Below are 17500 nucleotides of genomic sequence, written 5' to 3' on the forward strand. Positions count from 1 at the left end.
GGCCATGCTTGATGTTTCCACTATTGTTGTGGAAACCGTTCCCGTTGGAGTTGGAGAAATTACAGTAGTTGATGTCGTGGAAGAGGTTGGTGGTGGTGGTGGTGTTGAAGTACCAGGTGGTTCAGTGGCCATGCTTGATGTTTCCACTATTGTTGTAGAAACCGTTCCCGTTGGAGTTGGAGAAATTACAGTAGTTAATGCTGTGGAAGAGGATGGTGGTGGTGGTGTTGAAGTAGCAGGTGGTTCAGTGGCCATGCTTGATGTTTCCACTATTGTTGTAGAAACCGTTCCCGTTGGAGTTGGAGAAATTACAGTAGTTGATGTCGTAGAAGAGGTTGGTGCTGGTGGTGGTGGTGGTGGTGGTGTTGAAGTAGCAGGTGGTTCAGTGGCCATGCTTGATGTTTCCACTATTGTTGTAGAAACCGTTCCCGTTGGAGTTGGAGAAATTACAGTAGTTGATGTTGTGGAAGAGGTTGGTGGTGGTGGTGTTGAAGTAGCAGGTGGTTCAGTGGCCATGCTTGACGTTTCCACTATTGTTGTAGAAACCGTTCCCGTTGGAGTTGGAGAAATTACAGTAGTTGATGTGGAAGAGGTTGGTGGTGGTGTTGAAGTAGCAGGTGGTTCAGTGGCCATGCTTGATGTTTCCACTATTGTTGTGGAAACCGTTCCCGTTGGAGTTGGAGAAATTACAGTAGTTAATGTTGTGGAAGAGGTTGGTGGTGATGGTGGTGGTGGTGTTGAAGTAGCAGGTGGTTCAGTGGCCATGCTTGATGTTTCCACTGTTGTTGTGGAAACCGTTCCCGTTGGAGTTGGTGGAATTACAGTAGTTATTATAGTGCTTGCTGGTGTTGTTGAAGAAACTTTAGTTGTTGGTGCTGTTGTAGCTTGAGTGCAGTCATTGTCACAGCATTTCACCCTTATTTCATAATCAAAACAATGCTCTCCATTTTGTTCTTTGTCATCACAAATCAGACCAACAGTAATATCGCATGTTACCTTCTGACCCAAGGTTGATAAAGGCTGATCTTTATATTGTGAGGCCCTGCACTCAATTTCTACTGGTTTCTCACAGCTAATGAGTCCTGATTTCCACAAAGTAGGTATAGATTCAATGTCTTTTCCATTTGGTGTACTCAGGGGATAGTCATTGTTTAACCACTCTGACCAGTGGCAAGGCTGGCATGATGTTGTAGTTGGTCTACTTGGGCTTGTTATTGTTGTTTCAGTTATTATTGAAGTTGTGGATGGTGGAATTATAGTAGTTGATGTTGTGGAAGAGGTTGGTGGTGGTGGTGGTGGTGTTGAAGTAGCAGGTGGTTCTGTGGCCATGCTTGATGTTTCCACTATTGTTGTAGAAACCGTTCCCGTTGGAGTTGGAGAAATTACAGTAGTTGATGTCGTAGAAGAGGTTGGTGCTGGTGGTGGTGGTGGTGTTGAAGTAGCAGGTGGTTCAGTGGCCATGCTTGATGTTTCCACTATTGTTGTGGAAACCGTTCCCGTTGGAGTTGGAGAAATTACAGTAGTTAATGTTGTGGAAGAGGTTGGTGGTGATGGTGGTGGTGGTGTTGAAGTAGCAGGTGGTTCAGTGGTCATGCTTGATGTTTCCACTGTTGTTGTGGAAACCGTTCCCGTTGGAGTTGGTGGAATTACAGTAGTTATTATAGTGCTTGCTGGTGTTGTTGAAGAAACTTTAGTTGTTGGTGCTGTTGTAGCTTGAGTGCAGTCATTGTCACAGCATTTCACCCTTATTTCATAATCAAAACAATGCTCTCCATTTTGTTCTTTGTCATCACAAATCAGACCAACAGTAATATCGCATGTTACCTTCTGACCCAAGGTTGATAAAGGCTGATCTTTATATTGTGAGGCCCTGCACTCAATTTCTACTGGTTTCTCACAGCTAATGAGTCCTGATTTCCACAAAGTAGGTATAGATTCAATGTCTTTTCCATTTGGTGTACTCAGGGGATAGTCATTGTTTAACCACTCTGACCAGTGGCAAGGCTGGCATGATGTTGTAGTTGGTCTACTTGGGCTTGTTATTGTTGTTTCAGTTATTATTGAAGTTGTGGATGGTGGAATTATAGTAGTTGATGTTGTGGAAGAGGTTGGTGGTGGTGGTGGTGGTGTTGAAGTAGCAGGTGGTTCTGTGGCCATGCTTGATGTTTCCACTATTGTTGTAGAAACCGTTCCCGTTGGAGTTGGAGGAGTTACAGTAGTTAATGTTGTGGAAGAGGTTGGTGGTGATGGTGGTGGTGGTGTTGAAGTAGCAGGTGGTTCAGTGGCCATGCTTGATGTTTCCACTATTGTTGTGGAAACCGTTCCCATTGGAGTTGGAGAAATTACAGTAGTTGATGTGGAAGAGGTTGGTGGTGGTGGTGGTGTTGAAGTAGCAGGTGGTTCAGTGGCCATGCTTGATGTTTCCACTATTGTTGTAGAAACTGTTCCTGTTGTAGTAGTTGGGGGAATTACACTAGATACTGTAATGGTTGGTATTATTGTTGGAGACATTGTTTCTGTTATTGTTGGTGGAATTACAGTAGTTACTGTAGTGGACAGAAGAAACAGAACAGATCATAGTTTTTTGTTTTTGTTTTTTAACAAAGGTTAGTTATTCGTTCGTTCGTTCATTCATTGAGACTATTTTCAATTTACTATACTTACTGGATGATGTGAAATTAAAAATTGTGACAGGTGTTGTAGGTGCTGTCTCAGTTGGACAATGGCTTAGGTTCCTGACAATTGTTCCATTTTGCCCACATATAGCAGTGAGACATGCTCCATCTCCATCTGTTGTGTGGTATATTATCTTTCCAGTTTCATATTTCTGCCCATTATACTCACAAGAGCAATCTAAATCAAATTTTGGTACAAATTAGACCCATACATGCGACTTCAAATAAACAATTATTATTTAATAATAAATAATAAAATGTTTAAAGATAATGAAAATGCTGTGTGATTTTGCATGAATATAAATTATACTGACCTGTCTGGCTGTATTGACAAGAACGACCTTGTGCAGTACAATAGCTTTAAAAAGAATGTATGGTCATTTTTAAATGTCAAATGGATATTGTATAATAGACACTAGACTATATTCTACCTAAAATTATTAAAATTCCCTCTGTATTATTAAAACCGTTAAAGAACTTATAATATTTAATAATTATTGTATTCTGAAGACTTGCATAATGGTATACATCTTATTAATATAATTGTGTACATCTGATGTGTTCATTCTTTTCTAAATTGTGGAAAATGATAAAACAATATAGACGTTCCTTCACCAGTTTATATAAGAAGTGCCAAACATACCATTTCATGCAGTTCTGTGTTGTAGGAATCCTGTCTCCAACACTGTAGTATGTATTAGTTTCATCATCATAGCAGCCACATTCCTCTCTTGCAACACACTTATTTGTTGCCTCCTCCAGGTATGGCCTGTCTGAAGGGCACTGGGGAAAACATCCTATCAAAACAGTCAACAACGTTCAAGAGCAAGAACTGAACAAGAAGTATAAATCTACAACAGTTTATTCAATATAAAGGAACCAATTTAGGAGTAAGAATCAAGTTCAAGAGCATATTTTCTGGTATTTTTTTGTTAACCTCTTAGTTGTGTGACTTAATTTGAATGGTTATCATATAAAGTCAAGTAAAAAAAAATACACTGTAGCGTTTCTGTGATTTAATAAAACACAAGCAAATTGTCATAAGATTTTTAAGGCTTCTCCTGTTTAATCCCTAGTTATTCATATGAAATAGCTTTGTGTAATGGTGATCGGTATGGTCAAGCTCTTTCTCAGCCAAATGTAATAAGTGCAATTCCATCACTCTAATTTTATTTATTTATTTATTTATTTATTTATTTATTCATAAGAATTTAACCCTGTTAACCCTCTCTTTTCTGCTATATCGTGGCCGATGTTGTGCTTTAGTATGCCAAAACATACTAATGAGCTGCGATATGCAAGGACAAGAATTTCACTGTTCTATAATGTATATGAGACAAATAAAGGCTTCTTCTTACATTCATCCAAACTTCTAATAGCAAATCCTGACATTGTTAATACTTTTTTTTATATAAAATATACTTTTTATGAAGCCTTACTTACCAAGAGTAACCAAAACCTTACTTAATCCTATATGTGATTGTTTATATTAAAATAAACAATCCAAACTGTTTCCTTAGGTTAACAAACAAATACACAGTCAGGGGTGTAATGTAATGCCCTTATCATACATATATCTGTATTTGTTTTGTAATGCATAACAAATAATTTTTTATTCACAAATTTTCCTCCTGAACCACATATGCAGCTGACCATTCTGGAAAGCTTCTGTTTAATGTGGCTAAGTAAGCAAGCTTAGTATGTTGCAAATCATCAATGTCTCCCAAATCAAGAAATGTTATATCAGCTATAGTTGACAACACTAGCCATCTAATATTTAGTATCTGGTCTTCAAATCAAACTGGGGGTAAAAATGTGATCCTTTAAGTTGCATTTTATATAATACTGCAGATTAAAAATGTGAACCACTGTTAATAAGGCAGAAGCACTGAAAATAAAATAGCAAAATACATCTACTGTGTGGGTTTTAAATTGCTGTGAATTTCCCTGAAACTTGGCAACCCTTACCAGAAAATTCAGCAAGCTGTTCTTAAACATGTGTTCATCCATATTCCAGGTGTCTAAAGCTAGTAAGCTTTTTAAAACAATAAAGCAACCTTTCAACCAGAGCCTCTAGTCAAAAGAAAAACTGACTAGGGGTTCTGTATCTGCTTATTTGTCATGTCTGTATTAATATTAATTTAGAAAACTATTCATATTTAACATATTTAGCCATTTGGATGATGTTAAGTAGTGGCATGTTTAAAATGTACTTGGCAGTACAGGGTTAAATATGTTCAAGAATTATACAGGAAAGACTTACCCTCTAATGGAGGAATTTCACTGTAGCAGGCTCCTGTGGGATTCCTGCAGGTTTTCATGCAAGACTTTCCACAGGGTTTGTAGTGCCACTCACAGCCTTCATCTCTATTATAGTAGTCACAGAACAATGCTGTGGGAATGGTTAAATTCAATTAGTCATCATGTCAATTCAAGGGCAATGACTAGCTGTGTAAGCCTCAACATGAGTTATTATAACACAACTTTGTTTCATTTCAATCCATATGAATTAAATAGCCTCGTACATTTTCACATATATTGCGATTTAAAGCCATCAAATTCTGATTATAATATGATGAAGATGTGATCTACCAGCGTGTTTTTCAATATCAGTTGATATAAAACTGTAAAAATAACATATAGACTGATCATTTTTTTTGTTTTGTTAAAACTCACGGCAAATGGTTGGGGTCCTCCACATTATACAGACTCCTTGACCACTACATGCTGAAGCATAGGCTGCCACAGCAGTGCAGAAACACTCACAATCTCCACCAGCATCACAGGCACATGTGTCTCGCACACAAGCATCGTAATATTGAGTTGGGTCCACCTTGTGGGATTATTTAAAAAGCAGAATGAATAAAAGAATTTAGTCAGTGGTTTAAGTTTATTATCATGATCTAAAACACATACAAAGGTTTTTTATTCATAGCACATATTGATAATACATTTGGAAAAGTACTAGAAAATCAATCTGATTAAGTCTATCCTTTGCAATTTTGTGTAACTGGATTTCATATAGCAAGAGGCCAGACATCAAAGATACCGATAGCAAGCTGGTAGCAGCCATATTATCACAATATTTCAGTAAGTTATATTTCATTTGGAGTTGTTTGAAATAACTATGTGTCTTGACCAAAAGAATGCCAAAAAGTGGGATTTGCTCTGCTACTGGATATCTGCTGTTTTCCTCCAATAAAATCACACACTGTTGTTGGACCAGTAAATAATGTCTGGGCCCAAACTTTGAGATGCAGTGGTGGCCCACAAGTAAGACTATGAGGCTTTCTCTCTCTCTCTCTCTCTCTCTCTCTCTCTCTCTCTCTGTGAGAAAACAGAAATTGTATCAAATTACTTACTACTGAGTGACATTTGCTAAAGACATCACTCTTGAGAATGCTGCATTGTTTTATGGCCCAGGCCTGCCGATAAGGTCTCATATCGCAGGGGTTGTGGATATTACTGGCTTTAGGACATGTAGCAGAAACTTTCCAGCTGTTTCCAAATTCAGTTGCCTGAGTCACTTCCTCTCCACCACGAGTCATAAAATCATTATTCCAGTTTCCATCATAATTGCCACAAAGTCCACACACTTTGCCCTAACATGGTGAAAAGATTCTCATTAAATGCAAAACAGAGCAGATATTATTAATTTGATAAACAATAAATTAAACAGAAATTAGTGCATAAGAATAGGGATGAATTAAGTATTTTACTACTTGCCTTAAACGAGGGGCTGAGTTTGACCATTAGGCTTGTCTTCTTATCCCAAAATAGGGCCAGACTGTTTTCGGCCTCAATAACCAAGTATATCCCCACAGAATGTATTTTATAAGGGATCTCTGTGCCATTATCATGATTCAAAGATTTTATATTCTCCTCTGACAGTAGCAACTGTTTGTCCTATATGAATGCAATGACAAATTTAAAGTTTCAGTGTTATTTGCAATTTAGCAGGCTTTGACTAGTCAGTGGATGTAAAAAGTCTTACAGTAAAGAGAGAAATGGAAATTTTATTTATTTATGTATGTATGTATTTATTTGTTTGTTGTTTTACTTTTTTTTTGCAATTTTATCAGGGGTCTTTTTTATATCCACTGCATATAAAACACATCTTTAAATAAAGATAAAAATGAGATGAGGTAGTTAGATGATACTATGAAATGTAAATAGGTGCTTATACCCTCACCCCTAAATATATTTTAATAGCTTTGGAGCAGGTGGTTCCAGTGGTGCCACAGGGGATATTCTCTGTGATGATACGAAATGTACCACTGTTGCTGTTGCCGCAGTAGTCCTGTGAAGATTAGTCATTATTTGGTGTGTTAGTTTGGCGTACATAGCACATGGTGAAAATACTCAGTGACACCAATTGTCCTACAAGTTATAAAGATGACCTTATAAATAAGGTATATATTCAATTTCAATTCAGTTTCATTTTATTTTGTACAGCGCCTTTTACAATGAACATTGTCTCAAAGCAGCTTTACAAAAGAAGAAAAACAGAGAAAGGGGAGGGGAAAATGAAATACGAAATAAGAGTATATGAAGTATATATGATAATTCATATTAATGACAACAATTATGAAAAACACAGGATCATAAAGAAACTATGCTCCATTCTCTGGTATGTTCTTATGTTCTTTTACACAAATAGATGATTTTTATTCCAACTGTAAAAAAGGTATTAGACAATAGTTCATGATATCATGAATGGTAGGCTAAGAAAATTCACTAAACGGGGCGTCACTTGAAGAAAATATTCAGAGATTGCATTATGTGAGGAACTTCATTTACTGCAATTTGTCAAAATGAAACTTCACACTAATGCTATAAAACACATTGTAACCTGTATAGTTTTTAGAATTCTATTATTAGTGACATTTTCCCTTACATTTCTGGGGTCTTCAGTCCTTTACTACTGTAGTGCTAAATTATGAATCATTAAGTCCTAATATTTATCTTTGTGAAAGTTATGGTCTCAGTTTACTTTGGTAATTGTCACCCACGATTGAGAAATTTTATAAATTTTTTGTGATTATGTATTTTTTCAGGTTTTTGTCGATAAAAGAGTTTCAAGTGCAAAGTAAGAGACAACATACCTGGGCCAAAGTGTATTCACAGTTGCCATTGAAAGTAAATCTCCTACCATCAAAACTAATGTAATGACTGTCACCGTAAATAGTACATATTCTGGAACATTCCTTTTCAGTGCAGATCCACTTTCTGTTTTTACAAGTGCTGAAATGTCCATAATACATGTTCTGGTCAATTACATGCAAAATGATAGTGTAAAAAGCATACAAACACATAGGTTTAGTTAAAGTGTAGATTTAACACAACATATACCATAACCATCATTCACTATGATTTCTTCAGTACTAAGAAAATTGAATGCTTAGGCTTTTCTTACCAGTTGTTGCAGTCTGCCTTTACAATCTCTCCAGTTTGGTAAAACACTCCATTATGAATACAAGGACAGTTCTCTTCTTGCACACATCCTCCTTGCCCATCAGCCAGTAGACCCTCAGGACATACACACCCGGATTTACACTGTGTGTTTGTCTGTGGCCAAAACATCACAGGGGACATTTAATTACACAGTATTAATTGCATTATGACACACACACACACACACACACTGCCCTTCTGCTTGGTAAGAATGAACGTAAATGTCTGTTAACAAATGTGAAATGGATTAAAAAATAAATAAATAAAGTAATCAGATATCCCACACCAAACTAGCCTGAATATAAAAAAATTATAAATATAAAAAAATGTTTATTGGAGCACACAAATACACACAGGGCAGAGGATGGTATCAACCCCCAACCCTAAGCCAGTGTTCTCCCCCAAATCAGAATTCATCATAAAGTAAATATTTTGCACAACTGATATATATATCCTTCCATTCATCTGCATATTTAAGTACTGGATGTATTTATTCAGCCACTAGCATGCTGATTCACTTACACACTGATTTGAGTCTGGTGTGTGGCAACTATTCTGACACTCTGTTCCTTTTTGTCCAGGTTCAGTGTCTGAACAGTTGAAGTAGACCAAAGGAGCTGTGCAGGCTAAAACAAAATTAAACACACAGTGTGACAGTGTGAATTACAAAGGATTAAATTATTGGATTAGTAGTAAGCTTAAAAATATGAAAATAAGTCTCACTAGTAATTTCCTGATGTCCTATGCAGTGCATTTTGCCATCTCTGCAAGTGCTGTAGAAAAGATATTAATTCTTAATCTTCAGTGAATTCACCAAAAGCTTTATACACATAGCTACTGTGTAAAATCACATCTTTACCATGTGCTTCCAGCCATGCTGATGACCTGCAAGGGGGCCATGACCTCACTATCGACATAACAGGGGCACTCAGAGGCAGGAACACATTCGTTCATGTCATTGAGGTAAGTGTTCTTGGCACAACCACAACCATCCACAGGTGTATGGGACAAATGGCATGTCCGGTCATTTTCACTAAGAGAACGGCAGGTCTTCCTACAGCTGGTCTGGTTATAGGAGTACTCCATATTGCCTGGACATTTCGTTGTGTATGTGCCTAAATAAAACATTATCATAGTTTAAGATATCTTTTGCTTTGGCTTTTGCGAGAGAAAAATCTCACCATTATTCTGTTAAATATGATTGTTGGCTACATTATTTATAATAAAGTTTTTGTTTTTAAAAAATCCTGAAAAGATCTAAAGTAGAACTCTTGCTTAATGAATGAATGAATGAAAACAAGAAGTTGGAAAAAACAATTATATATGTTGTAAAATAAACAGCAGACTAACAGTAACTGTTTTACTAGGATGTTGATCTTTCCAAGGAAAAATAAAAGCTAAGCAAGCTAAAAAATTAAGATTAAGATTACACAAAAATAAATGTTACTTTCTTTATTGCCCCAAAAGGTACATTGCTACTAACCATGATCATTAACACAGATCATTGATATCGTTTGCAATATCTGATGAAGTGAAAATAAAATGCACTTGAACTCACAGTATTTCTATTCACATTGCAGTTGATAACAATTGATCTGTTGTAAATTTTTCTAAATGCTTTTCATAACAAACTGGTGGCTGCAAAATCAGATGGTGACGATGATTGATTCATTTATTGATTAATAAAAAAAATGTAAAAAAACGTACTGCACATGTTAGCTCTCCAGTTTTTCAGCATTACGCCTCGGGCAGCACATGCATAAACATAGGAAGACACAGCAGCACACATGCACTCCTCACTTTGGTCACAGATGCATGCATCATATTTGCATCTCTAGAGAAAAAGTGGGCAGCATAAAATTGAGCATTTAGCATTCTTACATGGTCACCAGCTTTTCATAAAATAACTGGCTGATCAAAACATACCGCTACGTAATCTTTTGGGTTGAGCTCTAAATGACAGGGAGAAAAAACTCCTGCTGGATTACTGAGCTTCTCACACCACTCCTTGGCATAATTTTCTGAAAGAGAATAATAAACTGAAATTAGTAAAAGCCATTTTATGGGGAACCTTTTATACTTTTGTTGTCCTCATATATATTTTTAAGGTTTGAGGTGTACCTTTTTCCACACTCATACTACAGGGGTCATAGAGAGTAGGACCAGAATCTTGACAAATCGTGGTTTTCCATGTGCTGGCGAATGTTGTGGCTGTCCCCTCTGTGAGACCTGATTCTGTCTTAAAATCATCTGCCTGCATGTCATTAAAGTTTCCGCACAGACCTAACAAAAGAACATGTATTAGTCAAGGAAGCTTTCAACATAGAAATAAAAAGAAAGATTTTCACAATGAAAATATGCATTTTCATTGCTTTATATGCTAAAGCAAGTGTACCGCTCAGTGTTCCCTTTTGTTGTGTGCTGGCTTCCACGTACACCTGCATAACTGTAACAAGCTGAATGACGGTCTTAAGACTAGGCGTCTGCACAATGATGAAGAATGTAGAAGGCTTGAAGATTTTCACTTGATCTGAAAAAAGTCACAGAACTCTACTTAGACAATAGTAATAAATATAGTCATAGTTTTATTTATCAGGGCCTAAATAACATTAAAGGGAGCATTAAATGGTCTGGCTTTGGACTGGATTTGCTGGGACACTCGATCCTGGATACAATGCTTCTCAGTGTAGAATTGTGAATTTCAGATTGTCTGGATATGGTCTTATAAGCCTCATTAGACTGATGAACAACAAAAATTTTCTGGGGTCATTGCTGATGTCTTTTCTTCTTGGCATGATGTATACATATTATTTGCATCTTTATGTCAGTAAGGGCCAAAAAATTGTTATTTAGGCAATGATAAATGAAAACTTCTTCTTCCCATGACTGTACAGACAGTTAAAAAAAACAAATTTTAAGAAAATTTAAGGGAAAAATTACTTTCTAAAAACCTACCAGTAAAAATTGGAAGCTTGTTTTCAACATTGTTTACAAGTACGGTGCCGGTGGCTGTGATTGTAACCTGTATATAAAAAAGAAGAATTATAAATAAAAACATGTACACCGATCAGCCATAGCATTATGACCACCTGCCTAATATTGTGTTGGTCCCCCTTTGGCTGCCAAAACAGCCCTGAGCCATCGAGGCATGGACTCCACTAGATCCCTGAAGGTGTGCTGTGGTATCCGACACCAAGATGTTAGCAGCAGATGCTTTAAATCCTGTAAGTTGCGAGGTGGGGCCTCTATGGATCGGACTTGTTTGTTCAGCACATCCCATAGATGCTCGATTGGATTGAGATCTGGAGAATTTGGAGGCAAGTCAACACCTCAAACTCATTGTTGTGCTCATCAAACCGTTCCTGAACCATTTTTGCTTTGTGGCATGGCGCATTATCCTGCTGAAAGATGACAGCCATCAGGGAATACCATTTTCATGAAAGGGTGTACATGGTCTGCAACAATGCTTAGGTAGGTGGTATGTGTCAAAGTAACATCCACATGGATGGCAGGACCCGAGGTTTCCCAGCAGAACATTGGCCAAAGCATAACACTGTCTCTGCCGGCTTGTCTTCTTCCTATAGTGCATCCTGGTGCCATGTGTTCCCCAGGTAAGAGACACACGCACCCGGCCATCCACGTGATGTAAAAGAAAATGTGCCAGACCAGGCCACCTTCTTCCATTGCTCAGTGGTCCAGTTCTGATGTTCATATACCCATTGTTGCTGCAGGGGTCAGCATGGGCACCCTAACTGGTCTTTGGTTATGCAGCCCCATACACAACAAACTGTGCTGCACTGAGTATTCTGACACCTTTCTATCAGAATCAGCATTAACTTCTTCAGCAATTTGAGCAACAGTAGCTCGTCTGTTGGATCAGATCACACGGGCCAGCCTTCACTCCCCACATGCATCAATAACCCTTGGCCACCTAAGGCCCTGTTGCCAGTTCACCACTGTTCCTTCCTTGGACCACTTTTGATAGATACTGACCACCGCAGACCGGGAACACCCCATCACAATTTGGCCCTTGTCAAATTCAAATCCTTACCCTTGCCCATTTTTCCTGTTTCTAACACATCAACTTTGAGGACTAAATGTTCACTTGCTGCCTAATATATCCCACCCACTAACAGGTGCCATGATGAGGATAATCAGTGTTATTCAATTCACCCCTCAGTGCTCATAATGTTGATCGTTGTATGGCTGGACATAGTACCAAAATATCCTGTAAAGTAGTTGAGTTATATGTAGTATATGTGAATAAATTTTTGGTATTGAATATTAAAATAGAGACCTGAAATTGTATTGGACTTTATGTGATTAAATAATAGTATTTTTATGGCATTCATATGCATGTGCAATGGGAAATATTAAACAGTATTTTACTATGAAGCACCACCTACACTAATATGAAATGCCTACAGCTCACTCGTCCTGCATTTCCTTGCAGCAGGATAGATTCATTCACATCGTATCATAGCTTTATTCCTAAAGCTGTCGAATCCCCAGCAGCATCCATGTTCAATGGTGTCACAGGCACGCCGGACCCGACCCCGCACCAGCGCACTCACGCTCCCAAATATTGATTGAGTTCACCTGCACCTCATTAGTTTCTTTCCTCCACTCCCCTATTTAAGAGCACTCTCTTCACTTCTTCCCCGTCTGGTCACCGACTCCTTATAGCGCTGACATTCGTGAGCTTCAGCGCCATAGCTACCGCTACTTCCTGTTTTGCCCCGACTACTACCTCCTCCTTTTTTTCTCCTCCACGATTACTCACTCAACTCACCTCCGTGCACGGCATCATCTACCTCCGGCTCACAGTCTCCTCCGTAAAGCTGAGTATTCTCCACTCTCCCTCTTTCCACCCATTTTCGGTTTTCAATAAACTTAATACTCCATTGCCTGTTCTTCTCTGGTGTTTTTGTGACAAATGGATCTGCCATGTGTTTTCTTTCTCCTTTTATCCAAACGCTTGCTTCCATGCACCGTCTTGCTGCTAGCTGTGTATTAAACTGTGATGCTTTTGTACATGCGGAGGAGTATGGTTTGTCCAGGGAGTATTTTTGAAAGGGGAAGGGGGTTTATTCAGTGATTTTATTAATTTTATACATATTCTATGAACCTTTTAGACGAGCTACTCAGAAATGGGTGACGTGTTGGAGACACCTGCACTACTCTTGAAACCTTACTTTACATGGTTAAATTGTTTGAACTGCTATTTTAATACTTAAAAGCATTAATGATTCTGAACACACAATTTACAGCAACTCCTCTGAGAATTTACCAGAAGTCTATAGAATATCTAAGTTTTTTAATTTTTTTTTAGGTTTCTTCCTCATACATTTAAAATTAAGTCCTGAGTTTGTATAAGCCATTTGTATATATCTGTAAAGACAATGTCCATTGTTAAGAGCTATACAAAAAAATATTTTTAATTTCTTTTGTATTTTGGACCAAGCATTGAAGGCATGGATATACCTATTGTTCCTTTATTTTTGGTCAAGCAACAAAGGTGTTGGACACCTATTTTGTTTGTAAGCCTTTTATGGTGGATGTCTATAACAGCCCTAATGACCATTTGCTAAAAAATTTTGTATACTGATTAGGCACAGTGTCAGTAGTCACTGTACCAATGCTGGGCTCTGCTTTTCAATGCACCAATGGACACATTAATGCCTGTAGCTTATAACTATTATGATAAAATTCCCTATGTTTTCATGTTAGTTTGTTGTAATGGATTTTCTCCCATAATAAATTTTTCACATTCTTACAAGATTATTTGCTATTTGTGTCATTAATATAATATGCCTATTTTCTGTAATAAACAAATGCCAAATGGATTTGAATGTGAAGTAGATTCTGCCAAACTGAGGCCAAATTTTGACAATGGCTCGAGAAATCAAAATAAAACTTGAAGATACTTATTGCAAGGCTGGCCAAAACGTATGCCATTTGAGTGCTAGGAGCAGTATAATTAGTTGTGGGTTTTTTTTTTTTTTTTTTTTTTTTTTTAAAAACTTGGTGTCATCTGTCACCAGTGTGACATGGGTTTGTTTCCCAAGTAAGAATCCAACCCAGCCACTAAAGGTTTACCTCTCAGTGCTGGTCCTCAGCCGGTACTCTGCAATCAGTTTTAAGTGTCATCTGATTTCTGACAGGGGCAACATGGTGGCTTAGTGGTTAGCACTGTTGCCTCACAGAAAGAAGGTCCTGGGTTTGAACAGGCAGGTGCCTTTCTGTGTGGAGTTTGCATGTTCTCCCTGTGTCTGTGTGGGTTTACTCTGGTTTCCTCCCACAGTCCAAAAACATCAGGTTGATTGGTAATTCTAAATTGCCCATAGGAGTGAGTGTGTGGTTGTCGGTGGCCCTGTGATGCAACCTGTCCAGTGTGAACCGCTGCCTTTCGAATATTCCTGTATTAACCCTTATGTCCAAAGCAATGGAAACTTTGCTTTGCATTATTTAATTCAGTCAATAATATAACACTTTTTTTTTTTTTTTAACAGATCCCATAATTATTTAAATATAGGCCTCTACCAAACAGTTGCCCAATCAGCTTGGGTTAAGTTTGAAAAAATTTGTTAATGAAATAGTGATTTTACCAAATGGTCATACAGAACATTTTAAAGGGTGAATTGTATTCATCTATATGCTATACAAACATTACCATAAGTTTGTGTGTGTGTGTGTGTATATATAATAGATCTGTCAGTTATGTCTAATTTAATTCAATTTATTTGTATAGCACCTTTTACAATGGGCATTGTCCTATGTATATATATTTAATTTAAAGTTCAAATATTATTTAACAAAAATATTACAAGAAATGACCACATGATGTTAGTCAAGACCAGTCCAGGGATATTTGCATCATTGCACCACTGTGGTGCAGCAGTAACAAAATGAGAAGTGCTCAGAAATCTACAACTGCTTGATCTAAAATGATCACCACTTTGCCATATATCTTATGTTTAAAAACATAATCATTCTGCATGTGATTAAAAAAGGCTGAAAATAGACTAGAAACCTAAAATTGTTTTGTGTGCAGTGCACAAGGTAATAGTAGTATGTTTGTGATATGTTAATATGTACCTAATGTTATGTTTATGTATGTTATGTACCTAGACATATTCAAACCCTATTCAGACCAGCGTGGTACCTGGCACCTCACAGATTTAGTACTCACTAATAATTTGAAGTGCTTACAGAATATGATGAGATGATTTTCACAGAAGTCAGGCATGTTCCCCCCTCTGCCAAACCACAACGTGCCAGATGCACCAGCACGCTCACATCATTACTGTTATCCTGTAAAGAAAAAAAAACATTTCTACTACATCTCTTCAGTACTATGCAGTTATTGCTAATCATAATCTTACCAGTTTACCATTTGTCCACAAGTTAAAAATTACAACTTGTGTGTGAGTAACAACATTACAGTGATAGATCATTAAAAAAACAAAACAAACATAATGGCAGTGACCTTTGAAAGAATATAATCGCAGTTTCCTTGGAAGCTGTAAGCTTTTCTATCATATGTGGTGATGTGAGACCCTCCCAACAAGGAGCAGGTGCCAGGGCAGTCCAGACTAATGCAATTCCACCGACCTTTTGAACAAACACTGACATAAAAAATGAAGCAGACATTAAGATAAAGACAAAGTTTAAAAATGTACATAGTGTATGTCCAGAAAATACACTATATGACCAGTAGGTTTTGCCTATTCACACATTTGCCTTCCCCAAACTGTTGCCACAAATTTGGAGACACACAATTGTATCTAATGTCTTTGTATTCTGTAGAATTACAGTATCTCTCCACTGGAACTAAGAGGCTCAAACCATGGTTGCAGTGTGTGAGGGCACATTTACCATTCTTGACAAGTCCTTTGAAATGATTCTCCTGGCTGATAGGTTTCACCATTGTGGGTGCAGGCACACTCATCAACAGAGATGCAGCCAGTCTGCGCAATATCATCTAGCACAGTTCCTATACAAAAGAATTTATGACTTAATGAACTGGTTTTGCTTTCTCTATCAATACAATCAAGTACATCTGAAGAAATTAGTTTAGTTTCACATGTTCAGAAATGGTGAAAATTAAACAAACAAATAAAAATACAATTGGCAAATAGCTCAACTCTTAAATGCAAAAAGCCAATTCGTAATTCACTAGTTATGTTCATAACACAGCTGTTACTTGTGTATTGCTCCTATAGCACCTAAACATTATTTCACTTGTTAAAATAGATGGACACAAGGGGCACTGCTAAACCCATTTTACTAGGGCATGTGCCGAAATTCGTCAAAGAACACGCCATATGCAACTACCTGCCTGCAGTCAGTGTTTCTCCTCCTGTAGATGGATATCCTAAAGTTCTTTCCTTGAGAGAGTTAAGGCTACAGGTTACTAGTAATACATGCTATCAAGCTACCATAACTTCATTCTCCTGTCCGTAGGTCTGTGGCTGGTTGCAAAATATGCCTAGGTTTTCCTCTCAACTTTGACACTTAAGGGGTCATTCCTTACTTAAAGGAAACACATCTGAGTTGAGCAAATGATTTCCTTAACCTATTTTTAACTGGTATTTATTAAAGTGAATTATTGTACGGTGCATTAAGCATACAAAGAGGCAGCAATCAATGCTTGTCTTAATGACATTTATTACTGATTTTTTTACAGTACGAGTGTGTAGTTGCTCAGATTTAGCTGTTTTGATGTTGGTACAGAGAATGAGTAGCTGAACATCACAATGGGGCAAGACAGGCTTCACCATCTTGCTGTCTTATCAGTTGAGAAGTTTTGCAAAATGAGTCATAGTAAAGTGATCGGTTTGTGAAAATGAAATATAGATGGCATAATGCTCCAGAAATAAACAAGCTAATTTAAGACTCAGTGTTGGACATGAGAGGTACTTGGACTACAGGAGAATACTGTTGACTTTTTGTTTCTTGTTTTACTAAATATATACTTATGATATTATACTTACTATACTTGACATTGTTATCTAAAATGAATGTTTTTTTAGTCTACCTTTACACTGTTATTTGTGGAATGCAGAGTAAATATATTCAAGAACATTTTGAGTGATGGTAGGAATTTATGCCTAGCAGCACCATTGTTGGGGACACACACACCTCCATTAAGCGGTACATATTTTTTTCAGTTAAAGCATTAAACAATTTCTATTCAAGCCTACCAAATGAATTGCTACTGATTTTAATGTTTTTGAATTTCATATATATTTTAAAAAATAAGAGACATGCAGTCTTTGGCATCCTGTAAGGGTCATGAGTAAAAGTTTCTACTAATCCTGTTTGGTATCACAGTTTGGTTTGGGTATCTGCCCAAGACACAGGAGATG

The 17500-nt window shown here is 37.4% G+C and overlaps 1 protein-coding gene across 1 annotated transcript in view; it reads right to left on the minus strand.

The window, feature by feature from the left end:
• Positions 1–17500, minus strand: part of LOC131365104 (mucin-2-like) — a 48182-nt gene that overhangs the window by 11714 nt on the left and 18968 nt on the right. The window contains exons 9-30 of the mRNA XM_058408726.1: positions 16008–16125; positions 15619–15757; positions 15342–15443; positions 11085–11151; positions 10525–10659; positions 10251–10412; positions 10056–10150; positions 9837–9963; positions 8989–9244; positions 8853–8902; positions 8652–8755; positions 8092–8243; positions 7781–7919; positions 6868–6975; positions 6402–6581; positions 6038–6277; positions 5352–5508; positions 4939–5067; positions 3319–3472; positions 2990–3033; positions 2665–2853; positions 1–2546 (exon numbers count right to left, since the gene is read on the minus strand). The exon at positions 1–2546 is cut by the window's left edge and continues 2344 nt beyond it. Coding sequence (XP_058264709.1) covers positions 1–2546; positions 2665–2853; positions 2990–3033; positions 3319–3472; positions 4939–5067; positions 5352–5508; positions 6038–6277; positions 6402–6581; positions 6868–6975; positions 7781–7919; positions 8092–8243; positions 8652–8755; positions 8853–8902; positions 8989–9244; positions 9837–9963; positions 10056–10150; positions 10251–10412; positions 10525–10659; positions 11085–11151; positions 15342–15443; positions 15619–15757; positions 16008–16125 — 5393 coding nt within the window. The remainder of the gene's footprint in view (positions 2547–2664; positions 2854–2989; positions 3034–3318; positions 3473–4938; positions 5068–5351; positions 5509–6037; positions 6278–6401; positions 6582–6867; positions 6976–7780; positions 7920–8091; positions 8244–8651; positions 8756–8852; positions 8903–8988; positions 9245–9836; positions 9964–10055; positions 10151–10250; positions 10413–10524; positions 10660–11084; positions 11152–15341; positions 15444–15618; positions 15758–16007; positions 16126–17500) is intronic.

This window comes from Hemibagrus wyckioides, linkage group LG14 (genome assembly GCF_019097595.1).
Source record: "Hemibagrus wyckioides isolate EC202008001 linkage group LG14, SWU_Hwy_1.0, whole genome shotgun sequence".
Lineage (NCBI taxonomy): Eukaryota > Metazoa > Chordata > Actinopteri > Siluriformes > Bagridae > Hemibagrus > Hemibagrus wyckioides.